The sequence below is a fragment of the Natrix helvetica genome (assembly GCF_964273705.1).
Source record: "Natrix helvetica genome assembly, chromosome: 8".
Taxonomy (NCBI): domain Eukaryota; kingdom Metazoa; phylum Chordata; class Lepidosauria; order Squamata; family Natricidae; genus Natrix; species Natrix helvetica.
This window is the reverse complement of record NC_138559.1, coordinates 8,424,433-8,440,190: the sequence shown is the minus strand read 5'-3', so window position 1 is coordinate 8,440,190 and position 15,758 is coordinate 8,424,433. Positions and strand designations below refer to the sequence as shown.

At 43.7% G+C, this 15,758-nt stretch overlaps 1 protein-coding gene across 3 annotated transcripts in view; it reads left to right on the top strand.

The window, feature by feature from the left end:
- SORBS3 (sorbin and SH3 domain containing 3) overlaps window positions 1-15,758 on the top strand; it is a 97,203-nt gene that overhangs the window by 63,725 nt on the left and 17,720 nt on the right. For all 3 annotated transcript variants that reach the window (XM_081960752.1, XM_081960753.1, XM_081960754.1), the window contains exons 12-15: window positions 2,677-2,732; window positions 9,285-9,406; window positions 11,370-11,455; window positions 13,168-13,214. In XM_081960752.1, coding sequence (XP_081816878.1) covers window positions 2,677-2,732; window positions 9,285-9,406; window positions 11,370-11,455; window positions 13,168-13,214 — 311 coding nt within the window. The remainder of the gene's footprint in view (window positions 1-2,676; window positions 2,733-9,284; window positions 9,407-11,369; window positions 11,456-13,167; window positions 13,215-15,758) is intronic.

Here is a 15,758-nt window from a genome sequence, read left to right as displayed (position 1 = left end):
CTATTGTTTTCAATTGTTTCATGCTGTACTGTATGCCTCCCAGAGTTATACCAGAATTGAGCAATCTATACGTTTAATAAGTGAGTAAATTATAAATAAAACCTCTATATATCTATACAAGGGAACACAGTGGCTCAGAGGCTAAGACACTGAGCTTGTAGATCAGAAAAATCTGCAGTTTGGCAGTTCGAATCCCTAGTGCCATGTAACGGAGTGAGCTCCCGTGACTTGTCCCAGCTTCTGCCAATAATTATCCTAAATAATAATGACTTAATTAACCCATTATTTAATTCTAGAAATTAATTCTAAAAATCCCCTAGAAATTAATTCTAGGGGACGCGGTGGCTCAGTGGCTAAGATGCTGAGCTTGTCGATCAGAAAGGTCAGCGGTTCAAATCCCTAGCGCCGCATAACTGATTGAGCTCCCGCAACTTGTCCCAGCTTCTGCCAACCTAGCAGTTCGAAAGCATGTAAAAAATGCAAGTAGAAAAATAGGTACCACCTTTGGTGGGAACAGTGTTTCGTGTGCCTTTGGCATTTAGTCATGCCAGCCACATGAGCACGGAGACGTCTTTGGACAGCGCTGGCTCTTCAGCTTTGAAACGGAGATGAGCATCGCCCCCTAGAGTCAGGAATGACTAGCACATACATGCGAGGGGAACCTTTACCTTTCTATATATATACAGGAAGCCTTAGCAATTGGGATAATTTAGTGACGTATGGGCAACAGACCAGAGGCTGACACATTGTGTGAATGTGCCTTCATGTGTCTTGTTACCACGCCTTTTTAGGGTTGCAACTCCATTATTCTGTAATGTTTGAAATTAAAATATTAAATTAAAATTTATTTTATTTTTCTGCTGTCCTTCTCACCATCTCAGATGGTTTTATAAATGGTGTCAAATGAAGTAGAATTAAAAATCCCTCCCAAATTAAAGCAGATGGGAAACAGGCTAGGCTGTTGTTATTTATGTATATTATATTTATTTATTTATTAAATTTATATGCCACACATCAGGGGTGGGTTTCAAATTTTTTTAGAACCTCTTCTGTAGGTGTGGCCCGCTTTGTGGGAGTGGCTTGCTGGCCATGTGACCGGGTGGGAGTGGCTTGCCGGCCATGTGACCAGGTGGGAGTGGCTTGCCAGCCATGTGACTGGGTGGGCATGGCCAACTTGTAAAATGTGGTGAAACTCACTTAACAACGCTCTTGCTTAGCAACCAAAATGTTGGCTCAGAAACTCTGGCATTTGAAGCACGCAAGTCTTAAAGCTGTCAAGTTACAAGACCCTTGCACCCCTAACCCTTTAGAAAAAACAAAGCCAGGGGTGTTCAAACTTGACAGCTTTAAGACTTGTGGACTTCAACTCCCAGAATTCCTCCTCTCACTCTTCATCTTGATGATGTGCAGACGGGCGGGGGGAGGGAGCTGGAACCGGTTCTAAACGGCACTGTAGATTTGTGGAACCTCTTCTATAGAAGAGGTTAGAACTGGCAAGAACCCACCCCTGCCACACATCCAGACGTGGTATGCTGCTGGTTTGCACCAGTTCGGGTGAAGTGGTAGTGGCAGCGGTGCTAGGCCCCACCCAGACATTATCAAGGACCTTCTGCGCATGCACATGTTTAGTGCATGTGCAGAAGGTTCGGTGCATGCCCAGACAAGTGCTCCCACTACCAAACCAGTAGTGATGAAAATAGAATGTCATCTCTGCACCCATCAAGCAAGTCCAGGCATCTTACATTAATTATCATAAATCAATAAAAAAAAAACTTAGCCACATGAGCCAGCTAGGTGATTTCGAGCCAATCCTCCTTTCTCAGCTCAACCCACCTCACAAGGTTGTTGTTGTGGGGGGAAAGAGGAGGAGGAAGGAGGATTGTGCGCGTTGAGTATCTTTGCTTCCTTGAGTTATTTGTAAAAATAATTTTAAAGGGCGGGATAGAAATAAATAAAATATAAGCAGTGAAAAGTTAGAAATATTAAAACATAGAGCATTAAAAATTAGAAACCTGAACATTGACAAAGGAAATCGAATTCAGTAACAGTGCCACCCAGTTCGAAGGGACCTTGGAGGTCATCTAGTCCAACCCCCTGCTCAAGCAGCAGACCCTACAGCATTTCAGACAAATGCTTGTTTGCAACCTTCTTAAAAAACCTCCAGTGTTGGAACATAGCCGCAACTTCTGGACTTAAGTCTAATCAAGATTAACTCATTGTTTAATTAATAATTAATTATTAAGGACAATTAATCTTACTTATTAATAATTAAGATTAGTTGTTCTCGCGGTCAGGAAATTTCTTCTTAAGAGTTTAGAAATGTCTCAGATTATTTTGAAAGGGTTTTTTTTGTCACTGGACATTTGACGGGATTAGTTTAAAAAAAAGAAAGAAAGTTGCCGGTGGCTCTTCCACATACCCAGTTGGATATCCATCCTCCCTGTTGTACTTTGACCAGTTGGCCTTTAGGACCCTGCTGTGTCCTGTCTGCCCGCCTGCTTCCCCCCCCCCTCCCTCTGCTTTTCCCAGCACCCTGCCTGGGACTTTCTTCCCTCCCTCCCTGCCTCCCTCCCTGCTGGCTAACTATTTTGTTGCTGGCTGGTTTCCGCCCGCCACACGAATTCAGACTCTTCCCTTCTGTGTGTCAGCTCTCCTTTTTTCCCTTTCTCTACGCAGAATTCCACGGCTGGTTCCTCTTCCTGCCCCTCTTCCCTGGCCTTCCCTGCCCACTGGTGAGTATGTGGGATTGGGTGGGGTGTTGGGGTGTTGGGGGGAGGATGGCACAACTGTTAGATGCTGGCATGCAGAGTGCCCAGCTTGCCACTTGCTGCTTCCTTCTCAGCTGCCAACCGGGCGGCCACACCTTGGCTGGCAAGGGTAGCGTCATCCTGAAAGCATCTCGGGCGCCTGCCTGGAGAAAAATTTGCAAGAGGTGTGGGGGGGGATGGAAAGCAAGGCAGGGCGGGCAGGGTGAGGGGGGGGGGTTGCAGCATGCTGAAGGGAGGGGGAGGACGAGGGTAGCTTCCCATCACTAAACGGTCTCCAGATGCGTTTGACTGCAGCACATAGGAGAAAGTTTGTTATAACTGGAGGGTTGAAAGAGAAAAAGTTTGGGAGGTGGAAAGTTTTTTTTTCATTCAGGAGTGCTGCTCCCTTTCCCTTGCAGGGTGGGAGGGTGTGTGTGTGTGTGTGTGTGTGTGTCCCCATCCGTCCGTCCATGGGTGTAAGTGTTAAGAGAAAAGATGAGCTGAACTTTTTGCCTGCCGAATTGAAGCATCCGGCCAAGTGCTGCTTTTCAGACTTCTGCCAAAAAGAGCTTCCACGTCTAGAAGGAACGTATCTGGGAAAATTTGGAGTGGCAGAGGGAAGGAAGCGAACCGCAGGGCATAGGACTAATTGCATTAGCTGAGTAGAGCAGTGAAGATCTGCCCCCCAAAAAAGTAGTCCAGTGTTTCTCAACTTTAGCGACTTTAAGAAGCTTGGACTTCACACCCTCCTTGAGTTCACACCCCCTTCTTAAGGTTGTTAAAGTTCAGAAACTGTGAAATATTCAGTAGGGCAGAGAACTCTGTGGACTTTCCAGTCTGGAGTAACAAGGCCGTCCTTATCAGGATTCATCCTGTTTTGCACATCCTGTCTTACACACACAAGCAGAAAAAAAGAAGCAAGCAAGATAGGCTTAGGTTCATCGAAAAAGAAAACAGTCTGGCTGTCGGGGACTATGGACAGAGTGGAAGAGAAAAGGTGTTGGGGAATGTGAGTCGGATTCTAACTTTTGATGGCCTTCTTGGAGAGCTGGCTGAATCTTGTCTTCCGGAGCCGGTTCTGACATGGAAAGAATTAGGAAGAATGGTGGGGAATGGTCCAGACAAGATCTCAAGAGTTTCAGAATTAATTCAGGCATGGCCTAAACTATAATAGAGATGGGTTTGGTTTGATTTGGTTGGGTTGGGTTGGGTTGGGTTGGGTTGGGTTGTTTTGTGTTGGGTTGGGTTGGGTTTAGGCTTGACTTGAGTTCAGTTGGGTTTAGGCTTGAGTTGGGTTGGGTTGGTTTAGGATTGGTTTGGATTTAGGCTTGGCTTAGCTTGAGTTGAGTTGGGTTTAGGCTTGGTTTGGGTTGGTTTGGGTTGGTTTGGGTTTAGGCTTGGCTTGGCTTGAGTTGAGTTGGGTTTAGGCTTGGTTTGTTTTGGTTTGGTTTGTTTTGTTTGGTTTGGTTTGAGTTGGGTTGGGTTGGGTTGGGTTTGGGTTTAGGGTTGGGTTGGGTTGGGTTGCTTTGGGTTTAGATTTGGGTTGGGTTGGGTTCAACATGGTGAATGGGCCCCATCATTATGGTTTGTAAACTAGGGTCTACAACTTAGCATGTTCTATGAATTAGCTCACTGTGATTTCTTCAGCCAACCAGGATTAAACAAAACATGGGTCCGAACATTATTTAAACCCAGCAATGAAGAACAGAATACAGAATAACAAGGTTGGAAGGGACCTTGGAGGTCTTCTAATCCAACCTCCTCCTTGAGCTGGAGACCCTATAGCAGGGGTCTCCAACCTTGGCAACTTTAAACCTGGAGGACTTCAAAGCTGGCTGGGGAATTCTGGGAATTGAGGTCCGCCAGGCTTAAAGTTGTCAAGGTTGGAGACCCCTGCCCTATAGCTGTAATGGTGAACCTATGGCATGCATGCCGCAGGTGGTATTCTGAGCCATTTCTGAAGGCACACAAGGCGTTGCCCTGTCAGCTCCAGTGTACCTGCGCGCTCTGACCAGCTGATTTTCGGAGTGGGGGGGGCGCCATTTTCACCCTCCCGGGGCTCACGTGTGTGTATGTGCGGGACAGCAGGGTGTATATGTCATTCGTGCATGTGCAGGGGGCATGGTGTGTGGGGGGACATTAAATTATGGGGGTTTGGCACCCGAGGCAAAAACCATAACTGAACCCAAAATTTCTATTGCTAAGCAAGACAGTTGTTAAGTGAATTTTTCCCCATTGGACGACCTTTCTTGCCACAGTTGTTAAGTGAACCCCTGCAGTTCTTAAGTTAGTGACATGGTTGTTAAGTGAATCTGGCTTCCGCATTGATTTTGCTCATCAGAAAGACACAAAGGGGGCGGGGGTCACGTGACCCCCCGGAGACCGCAACTGTCGTAAATATGAGTCGGTTGCCAAGCGTCTGAATTTTGATTGTGTGTCTGTGAGGATGCTGCAATGGTCGTTAGTGTGAAAAATGATCATAGGCCCCTTTTTTTCTGGTGTCTTTCAATAATTCACGTCAAATGGTCACTAAAGGGATGCTTGTAACTCGCGGGCTATCGGTATAAAAATATCACTATATCAATTTGTACCATAGCCAGAAATTAATATTGTGCCACTGCAACTCCTTTATCTCAAATATTTTCTAGATTCATTATAGCAGGGGTGGGTTCCATGGGCGGAGCCCTCTTGTTTTTTGGTTCTATGAAGGGGCAGAACAACTTTTGTCTGTCTGATAATCCTGTAAAATAATTCAAGTTGAGAGACGGTGGCTGATCACCAAATACTCTGGGCTGAAATGTGGTTTGGTAACTACAGGTAGACCTCAACCTACAACCGTTTGTTTAGTGCTCAAAGTCACAACAGGACCAAAAAAAGTGATTTATGGTCATTTTTCCCCCTTATGACCTTTGCAACATCCTCATAGTCACACGATCAAAATTCAGATGCTTGGTAACTGGTTCATATTTATGGCGGTTGCATAAATAGCAGGGGTCTTTAAGACTTGTGGACTACAACTCCCAGAATTCCTCAGCCAGCACCTGGGCAACTTTAAGACTTGTGGACTCCAACTCCCAGAATTCCTCAGCCAGCACCTGAGCGCCATTAAGACTTGTGGACTTCAACTCCCAGAATTCCTCAGCCAGCACCTGGGCAACTTTAAGACTTGTTAGCTTTGCTGGCTGAGGAATTCTGAGAGTTCAAGTCCACAAGTCTTAAAGTTGCCAAGGTTGAAGACCCTTGTCCCAAACTCATGTAATCTCCTTTTGCGACCTACTGACAAGCCAGATTCACTTAACAATCATGTTACTAATTTAACAACTGCAGGGGTTCACTTCAATTGTGGTTGTAAATCAAGGATTACCTGTATAGCATGGCCCAGTTGGGACAGTTATTTGGGGAATTTTTGTGTTTGCAAACCTGGGCCATTGGCCTCCTTCACTAAGCCCTACAAGATCACTTTAAGTGCTTCATAGTTGAGCAGGAATCTGGATTTTAGATTCCTGGCCCTTTTCACTCCCCCCCCCTCCAGGACCCATTCCACAAAAACTCAATTAACACCTTACGATTGTGAAAAATGAAATGCTGATACGTTCCTTGTCGAACCTGTATAGTCTCTGGGTGTGTGTACTGTATGTGTGTGTATGTAGAGGCTGGATTACACATTGTTATATAATGGCTTGTTGACTAATTTAGTGGCCAGGTTTACATAGCAATGCTAAGATGTACACCATAACATACAACCCACAGTGTGGCATCCATACAACTTGCTGAGCCAAAACCTAACCGTCAGATTGTGGTCCTTTTTTATGGGTGACTTTGTTTTATGATGGTACAGAAATAAAATGACTGAGCACTGAAGCTCAGCTGCTTGCCCTCCTGCCTGGTTGTAACCTTATTTGCCTTTTGCACAAAACAGGCAAAGTCAGTGTCCAAAAATTGACAATGCTGATGCATGCCTCCTCATGGGATATAAAACTCAGTGAAAATATCTTTCTCAAGTATTTATTTCTAGGTGTGACGCCTGCTTTGAAAAACATTCAAGGCTCAAAACTTTGAGACAGTTACAAAGTGAGCAGTGAGCAGTAACGAGAGAGAGAGAGAAAGAGAGAGAGAGTTACAGTAGATAGATAGATACCCTGTTTCCTCCAAAATAAGATCTTATTTTCTTTTGACCCCCGAAATAAGCGCTTGGCCTTATTTTCGGGGAGATCTTATTATTTTTGAAGTGCAGGAGGAGGTGAGCGTGGTCACCTCATGGCTGCTGCTGTATTGCAATATTTTTGGGGAGGGCTTGTTTTCGGGGGAGGTATTATTTCAGCATTCAAAAGCCCAATTGGGCTTATTATCTGGGAAGGTCGTATTTTTGGGAAAACAGGGTATTTGTATACACAGAGCTGGTTTCATGAGTTGTTTACCCATTATAAAGTCATCTATAACATTGGCGAGAGCAGAGAAATGGCTGGGGAAATTTCTGGTGCCTGAAATGGAAAAACAAGGATCTTTTTAAAAATGTATTTATCCTTCTATTGCTTTTAAGGTAGTGTCAAAAAAAAAGAAAAGAAATGGAAAACAACCCTCCCAAAGTTAAAAAAAATACATTGTCACAGGAAGAAAAACTCACACTGAATAAGTTTTTAAAAGAAAATGAAATAGATATCATTAGGAAAAAGTAAAAGAAGGATATAATTTTAACAATAAATAATTACAATTCTATATATGTATTTTGTTTAATGCAATTGTTATTCAAGCACATACAAATTTCTAGTACATTCATATAACTATCGTGATTTTTTTTAAAAAAAATACTATGTTCTGTAAAAGTATACTTAAAAGTATGGCAGAGAAAAAGTCCTAAACCAAGTAAGGCAGGGGTGTCAAACTCAAGGCCTGGGAGCTGTATCCTGCCTACAAGGTTCTTAGATCTGGCCCGTGGGGCCGCCCTGGAAACAGTGACGGACTGGCCCGCAATGTCTCTGCCGGCAAAAACGGAGCTCGTGAAGGCCATGCGTGTCCTCTCTGGGCTCCGTTTTCACTGTCAGAGAGTTACAGGACGCCATTGTGGCCGAAAACAGAGCCCCAATGAGTGATGTTGAGCTGTCCATTCCCACCCTGGCTACGACCCCTCCCTCCCCTGAGGTCAAACCCAACCCTGTTGCAGCCCTCAATGGAATAGAGTTTGACACCCTTGAAATAAGGGATGCGCAATTGAGGCAACTAGAAAAGTTCCCAATTTCAAGCAACTCAATATATTTAGGGGTAGCTTGGAGGGAAGGTTGTTTAGATATTGAGGGTTGGGTAGTCTAATGGTAGCTAAAATTTGGGTTACTTTGCATGGAAAGTGGATGCTGCCCCTTTAAACATTAGCACAGGGTCGTCCACCTTGGCAACTTTAAGACTTGTGGACTTCAAGTCCCAGAATTTTCCAGCCAGCCAACTCTTAAAAGTTGCCAAGGTTGGGCAATCCTGCATTAAAACACTGAAAAGGGCTGAAGTTGTACATCAGCAAAATAGTTGCAGTTTGCCAGGTTATTCTTGTTGCCTCAACCCTTCCTGTTCAGCTTGACCTTGGCTTGCTAAGACAACGTCTGGGAGCCCCTGGCTTGGATGAGGACTTCAGAGGGGCCTGCTAGTTATTTGTGGAAAGAAGGAGAGCTGGAGATACAACCTGTTCAACTTCTGAGCTCTGATTCCACATGGACAAGGGAAGGAGGTCCGGATCACAGGGGGTATTCATCAGGTTCTGACCAGTTCTGGAGAACCGGTAGTGGAAACCTTGAGTAGTTCGGAGAACCAGCAAATACCACTTCTGGCAGGCCCCGCCCCCATCTATTCTCTGCCTCCCAAGTCCCAACTGATCAGGATGAAATGGGGATTTTGCAGTATCCTTCCCCTGCCACGCCCACCAAGCCACGCCCACAGAACCGGTAGTAAAAAAAATTGAATCCCACCACTGGTCTGGATGGACCAATAGAGGAGATTGGAAGCTGAGGAAGGTAGAGTCTTCCATTATTGGAAAGGATCCCTGAGAGGCGTTGTTTCTTCGTGGATTATTGATTGATTGTTTTCCCATCTCCAAGGTGCAAAGGCCTCTTTTCTATGTGGCGTGCTTCACCTTTTATTAAAGGGGTATGATAAGATTAGCAATAGTAATTGCACATAAAAGCCCTTTTTAAGCGGTTTACAGAATCATCATATTGCCTCCAACAATATGGGTCTTCATTTTATTGACCTCAGAAAGTTGGAAGCCTGGGTCAACCTTGAGTCCCATCAGGATCAAACGTCTGGCTGTGGGCAGAGTAGCCTGCAAAACTGCATTCTAACCACTGCGCCACCGTGGCTCCTTGTATGGAGTACAAGTGTGGTTGGTCCTAGTCAGATTATAGGTATGAAATGTGCAGAGGTATGATAGAGTCCAAGATACCATATGTAAGTCAAGGGTCAGTGAGTTAGTCATTAAGCAGATGTGATTTTACTGCCTACATTGGCTGGATTGAGCTTGCTTTCACTGTGTCTCCATCTTCTCTTACTTGGCAGCCCATTGTCCACTTCTGGTGTCCATCCTTTAGCCCCGGGCCACATACCAGTCAGCCCAAGAATGGAGAAAGGAAGCCCAGGTGTCACCCGGAGTACCTGGAGCAACTCTCTACCCAGGAACGGTATGGCTCAGGGCTTATATGGAACAATATGGGCATGTAATTCAATTCAACAATTCAAGGGGATGAATAGACCCGTGTTTTCCTGAAAATAAGACTGGGTCTTATATTAATTTTTGCTACAAAAGACACACTAGGGCAGGGGTGTCCAAAGTTGACAACTTTAAGACTTGTGGACTTCAACTCCCAGAACTCCCCAGCCAGCAGAGCTGGCTGGGGAATTCTGGGAGTTGAAGTCCACAAGTCTTAAAGTTGCCAAGTTTGGACACCCCTGCACTAGGGCTTATTTTCCAGTTAGGGCTTATTTTCAGGAAAATACGGCACTAAATGAATCCATCTGGCTGACAATCTTAACGGGGGCTTATTTTTGGAGTAGGGTTTATATTACAAGCATCCTGAAAAGTCATGCTACTGCTTATTTTCCGATTGGATCTTATTTTGGGGGAAACAAGGTATATTCTCTGGAAAGTGAGCATGCTCTGCTGTCTTCTGTAATGGAGTGCCAATTTGGAAGAAAAGAGGCCCTAGAAAATGCTGGAGGTAAAATGGATCTTCTCAGATCTCACATAGGAAATGTATTGTCCAGATTGGTGGAATGTTCCACATCTTCTGGACAGAAAAGAGACTCAGTGACAATTAAATCCAGTCTACGTAAGTGAATAATGAAAACTTACTTTAGAATCTTTCGTTAGGTTTCTTAAAACACATGTGCTAGTCATTCCTGGCTCTAGGGGTCAGTGCTCATCTCTGTTTCAAACCCGAAGAGCCAGCACTATCCGAAGACATCTCCATGGTCATATGGCTGGCATGACTCAACGCCAAAGGCGCACGGAACGCTGTTCCCTTCCCACCAAAGTGGTCCCTATTTTTCTACTTGCATTTTTACGTGCTTTCGAACTGCTAGGTTGGCAGAAGCTGGGACAAGGCACGGGAGCTCACTCCGTTACGTGGCGTTAGGTTTCTTATTGTATGTTTTTTTTAAAAAAACTTCTGGGAACATTTATAGTATATATTCTTTCTTCATCTCCCTTCTAAAATAATGTATTATATATATTTTTCCCCATGAGTTGCAATCTCTTTAGAGATACAGACATGGAACTTTATTTCCTTTAAGGACACGTCAATCTAAGAATAAGCCTCCCCTTTTTTCCTTTTGGGCTGAAGATTGTCCCTTCCTCCACCACCTCCTCATTACAGTTTGACTGGCATATTAATGCTAATACGATGCAAATTGCAGCTAAGTCAGCAAATACATGGGCAGAAACATCCAACTCTGGAAATTTGCCATAATGCAGTGGGTGGTCAGCTATTTTGTTGTGTTGTGGATGATTCTTGTTACGAAAGATGAAAACACTGAAGCGTCTCCTAAAATATTTTCCTTTGCTCCTTAATCAATATAGATTGAGCGTAGAGACACAAAAGCATTTTGAGCAGATGGATGATTTTTTTGATGCCTGGGAATCAAGTGGGTTTTTGGACAGCAATCATATGTACTCCCTTTCTGTTGCTGTTTGGGGAGCTGTAGCCAGTCCCAAGTCACTCATCTCTCAGAAAACAAATAGTAAAATTGCTCCCAATTAATCCTTTTAGTTCCAGCCAACATGCTCCCTTCCATTTCATTTTACTTCCAGTTTTTTCCCCTTTTCTGGGCCAATGAACATACTTCCAAAGAAAGAACTAAGCCACCCACCAGTCTTAATTTTGCTCACTTGGGTAGCTGTGTTGTGTATATATGTGCAAATTAAAAGGATGTGTAAAATAAGAGAAATGGGGTCAGGAATAGTTTGCTCCAAGGGAAGTATTGTATATGATTGGAGATGAATATCTCTACTCAGCATAATGTGGATTTGCTGTTTCTTGCAAAGTGTATTATTGAAATTTGGTTTATATGATTGGTTGAAAGTTAGCTCTCCTTTTTCTTTTCCAATTCAAAAGATTCATTCTTTCCTTTATTTTCTTCATCCAGACCCTCTGAGACTTCCTGGGCAAAGTCCTTTTCTTGATTCGTCAGAAATCCTTCTAGATAGTCCTCCCAAGAGAGACGAGAAGAAGGTGAGATGCAAATTCCACTCAAAGGAAACAGATTGGATTGTGGTGGACTGTCAGTCTCTCTCAACTTGGCTTCTTCTAGCTCAGGCGTCTCCAACCTTGGCAGCTTTAAGACTTGGGGACTTAACTTCCGGAATTCCCCAGCATGAAGTCTACAAGTCTTAAAGTCCCCAAGTTTGGAGACCCCATTTCTAGATACATTGGGATAACTTCTAGAACAGGAGTGTCAAACTCAATTTCATTGAGGGCCGCATCAGGATTGTGTTTGACCTCAGGGGCTGGCCAGGGGTGTGGCCAGCTTGATGTCACTTGTGTTAGGGGCACCTGTGGTGGCCTGAGCACCCTGGCAACCGAAAATGGAGCTAAGGAGCCCATTTTCTCTGGCAGAAGTACCCCGGGCCGATCCTTTACTGTGGCCAGATCTAAGCACCCCGTGGGCTGGATCTAGCCCCAGGGCCTTGAGTTTGACACTCCCGTTCTAAAATCTGAGGTGGACAACCTTTCAACGTCTGAAAAGTCACGAATTTTCCAACCTTGTTTAGAATGTTTTATTATCATGAGCCAAAGATTAACCAAGTCGTATTCGTACCCCTAGTTAATCTGCTTTAATTTTTCTGCTCTCACTGAGAAAAAAAGTAAATTGACGGGAGATTTTGCAGTCCAGGTTTTTTGCTTTCAATACTTTGCCAGTTTACCGGAATACAAGTGTTCTTCTCTGTCCCCTGATTGACAGGATGAACTCTTATATCTTGGAGAGGAATTATAAAACTTTCTTCAGGGATTTGGCAAATGCAAAACCTCTCTTGCATCGTTGTGTGTTTGTCAGCATATCGAGAATAGGTGAGGTTAGGGCGTGAATTAAACATTAGGAAAGACCTTAGATTGGATTTTCTGTTGCTTAAGGTTCCTCTTCCACCTCCAGTATGCTATAGGCCAGGGGTGTCCAAACTTGGGAACTTTAAGTCTTGTGGACTTCAACTCCCAGAATTCAGCAGAGCTGGCTGGGGAATTCTGGGAGTTGAAGTCCACAAGTCTTAAAGTTCCCAAGTTTGGACACCCCTGCTATAGGCCATACCAGCATGCTTAATGCAGGTAGTTCTCGACTTACAACAGTTCATTTAGTGACATTCAAAGTTATAACAGCACTGGGGAAAAAAATAACATCACTGTTTTTCACTCTTACGACCTTTGCAGAACATGGTCACATGATCAAAATTTGGAGGCTTGGCAACTGACTCGTATTTACGACGGTTGCAACATGATCCCCTTTTGCGACCTTCAGACAAACAAAGTCAATGGGAAAGCCAGATTCACTTAACAACTGCTTATTACTAATCACAGTGATTCACTGAACAATTGTGGCCAGGAAGGTCGTAAAACGGAGCAATACAAGACAATACAATACAATACAATACAATACAATAGTAGAGTTGGAAGGGACCTTGGAGGTCTTCTAGTCCAACCCCCTGCCTAGGCAGGAAACCCTATACCGTTTCAGACAAAACTCACTTCACAACTGTTTCACTTAGCGACAGAAATGTCGGTCCCAGCTGTGGTTATACGTTGAGGACTACCTGTAGTTGTGTCCTTGGGCTGTTTTCTTTTATGTTTTACTGTCCTGGCAAAGTGCCCAGTTTCTCTTTATAATTGAGTGCCTTTTAATTGGGTTTTGGACTCTGTGTCCGCTTTTAACTTATTTCTCTTCCCTCTGCCAGATGAAAGCTGCTCGTCTCAAATTTGACTTCCAAGCAGAATCACCAAAGTAAGTAGCAAATATCTGGCAGCCTTTAGCAGTCCTATAATATTTTAGCCTCTTGGCGCTGTTGCCACGCTGGTAGATTGTGATTGTTGTAGCCCAGAATTGAGGCCCAAGGTCGCTCTTCAATGCCTTTGGCCGCAAGAGGTTTCTAAAAGCGGTTACTAAATTATAGCATTTGATATAATTAGATATAGCTTTCAAATATAGGACCAGACACTATGAATTATATTGATATTTAAAAACTTGTAAATGAAGTCAATTTATTTTGTTCTGCTCCAGCAACCCCTGGCAATGCCTATTATAGTCAGTTGTGGCTTTTTGTCAGGAAATGGATTGTGTTGTATCACAGTGAATGAACTACAGATGCCATTTTTATTGTTGTTAAGCTGCCCAGAGTTACCGAGAGTGAGTAGGGAGTCATATAAATGTTCTTAAATCAAAAGATGGAAGATGGAGCCTAGCAAACCCGAGGAGAGAAAAAAGAAGAAAGGGAGAAGCAATGGCCAATATGAACACAGATAGACATGTATAGAGATACTCACGAAGGTTGGCCTAAGCCAGGGGTGTCCAAACTTTGGAACTTTAAGACTTGTGGACTTCAACTCCCAGAATTCCCCAGCCAGCCATGCTGGCTGGGGAATTCTGAGAGTTGAAATCCACAAGTCTTAAAGTTCCAAAGTTTGGACACCCCTGGCCTAAGCAATTTGGTCTCCTCCAGAATCCAAATGTTACAACCCAAAGCATCTCCCACATGTTTTTGCTGTCGGCCAGAACTGAAATCCAAAACATTCATACAGTGTGAGGTAGCCTATTCACCTCAATGAAGTTTCATTTATTGGTAAGGAGTAAGGTAAGGAAAATATGACTTCTGATACTCGGGGAGGGGAAGAGATGACTTGCACTGAGAGAGTTTGAATTGAGAAGAGTTGAGAAGAGTTTAGGAAGAGACTGGGAGCCACTTGTCCAGAATGATTCAGGGTCTCCAGCTTGAGCAGGGGTTGGACTAGAAGACCTCCAAGGTCCCTTCCAACTTTGCCCTTCTGTTATTGTCAACTGAGCTTGCTCCTCCTCCTTACCAATCTCCTGCAAAGCCTGACTACATTCTCTTCTCACAGTCAAGTAGTGGTACATCAAAGTAGCCCACCCTACTTACTATATGGAATCTAGCAGAAATGGTAATTCCTTTGCACATGCACGGTAGACTTAACTTTGGCAGAGTTTTGGCAGCATGACCAGAGATGGGTTTCTACCAGTTAACTTCACCGATTTAGATAGTAACTCGGCATGCCATGCCCCCAAACCAATTTTATCTTGTTTTTTTGCTTCTGCACATGTGCAGAAGCATTTTTAGTACTCCGTATGCGCGCATAGTGGCATCAAGTGCATGCAAATCGTGCACAGTGCATCCCTGAGTGAACTGGAACCCGCCCCTGAGCATGACTATTATTATGAGATACGCCCAGTGGTTTTTATATAAATATATGCAGACATGCACATGGAGAGAAATGCCTTACCATAAAGCTACAGACACAAGGAGAGAAATGAGATACATGATGAGAGAGAGAGAAACGTCCTCTAATGGCCATCTATATATAGACACCTCACCAGAGTCTCCACCCCACCAGAGTCATAAAGAAGCGATACCATATATTGCCGAATCATCCTCATTGCATCAGCTTACAGCTTACAACCTTACATCAGCTGGCAGCTATTAAATCCTCAGTTACCTGACAAATAATTTCAAATGTGACAATATTTGGATATGCCAGAATCAATATCAAACATTTCAAAATCCCAGCAGGGCAACCTATTGAGTGATGAAGGGAGTTGAGATACCCAGCGGCTTCTATACTTTTTTGTTTGTTTGTTACCATTTAATAACCACGTTCTTGAGAGTAAAATCTATGGAACCTCAGTGAGCGGAGGTACATGTCAATATATCGTTAATTGGTTTTGCAATACGTCTATCCTATCTTTTTTCCCCCATGATGAAATTCAATCACATCCCTGAGTAATTTCCCCCAATAACTACTGACTACACCCAAAGATACTTTGCTTCAGCAAAGTGATTACATTAGACTATAATCTGGTATACACTAAGGCAGGGGTGTCCAAACTTGGGAACTTTAAGACTTGTGGACTTCAACTCCCAGAATTCCCCAGCCAGCATGGCTGGCTGGGGAATTCTGGGAGTTGAAGTCCACAAGTCTTAAAGTTCCCAGGTTTGGACACCCCTGCACTAAGGTATTAGGGCTAATCCGTGAAAGGAAATTCCAGTGCTGTCAATAATATTCAGATAGAATAATAATATTTATACCCATATTATCTTTGTTAATTTTTCCCAAACTGGTTCTTCCAGATTACAAGTGCCAGAATTTTGGGAGGACATCTCAATTTCATTAGAAATGCCATATGTGAAGTTAAAAACTTTAGAATGCAAAACATATGCTGTGCTGTTGGAACATATGTCTCTAAGGCACATCCGGAATGTTTTTGCCATGTTGAATGTTTAACTCTTGTTACACCATGGATTGAAAACTTAGGTAG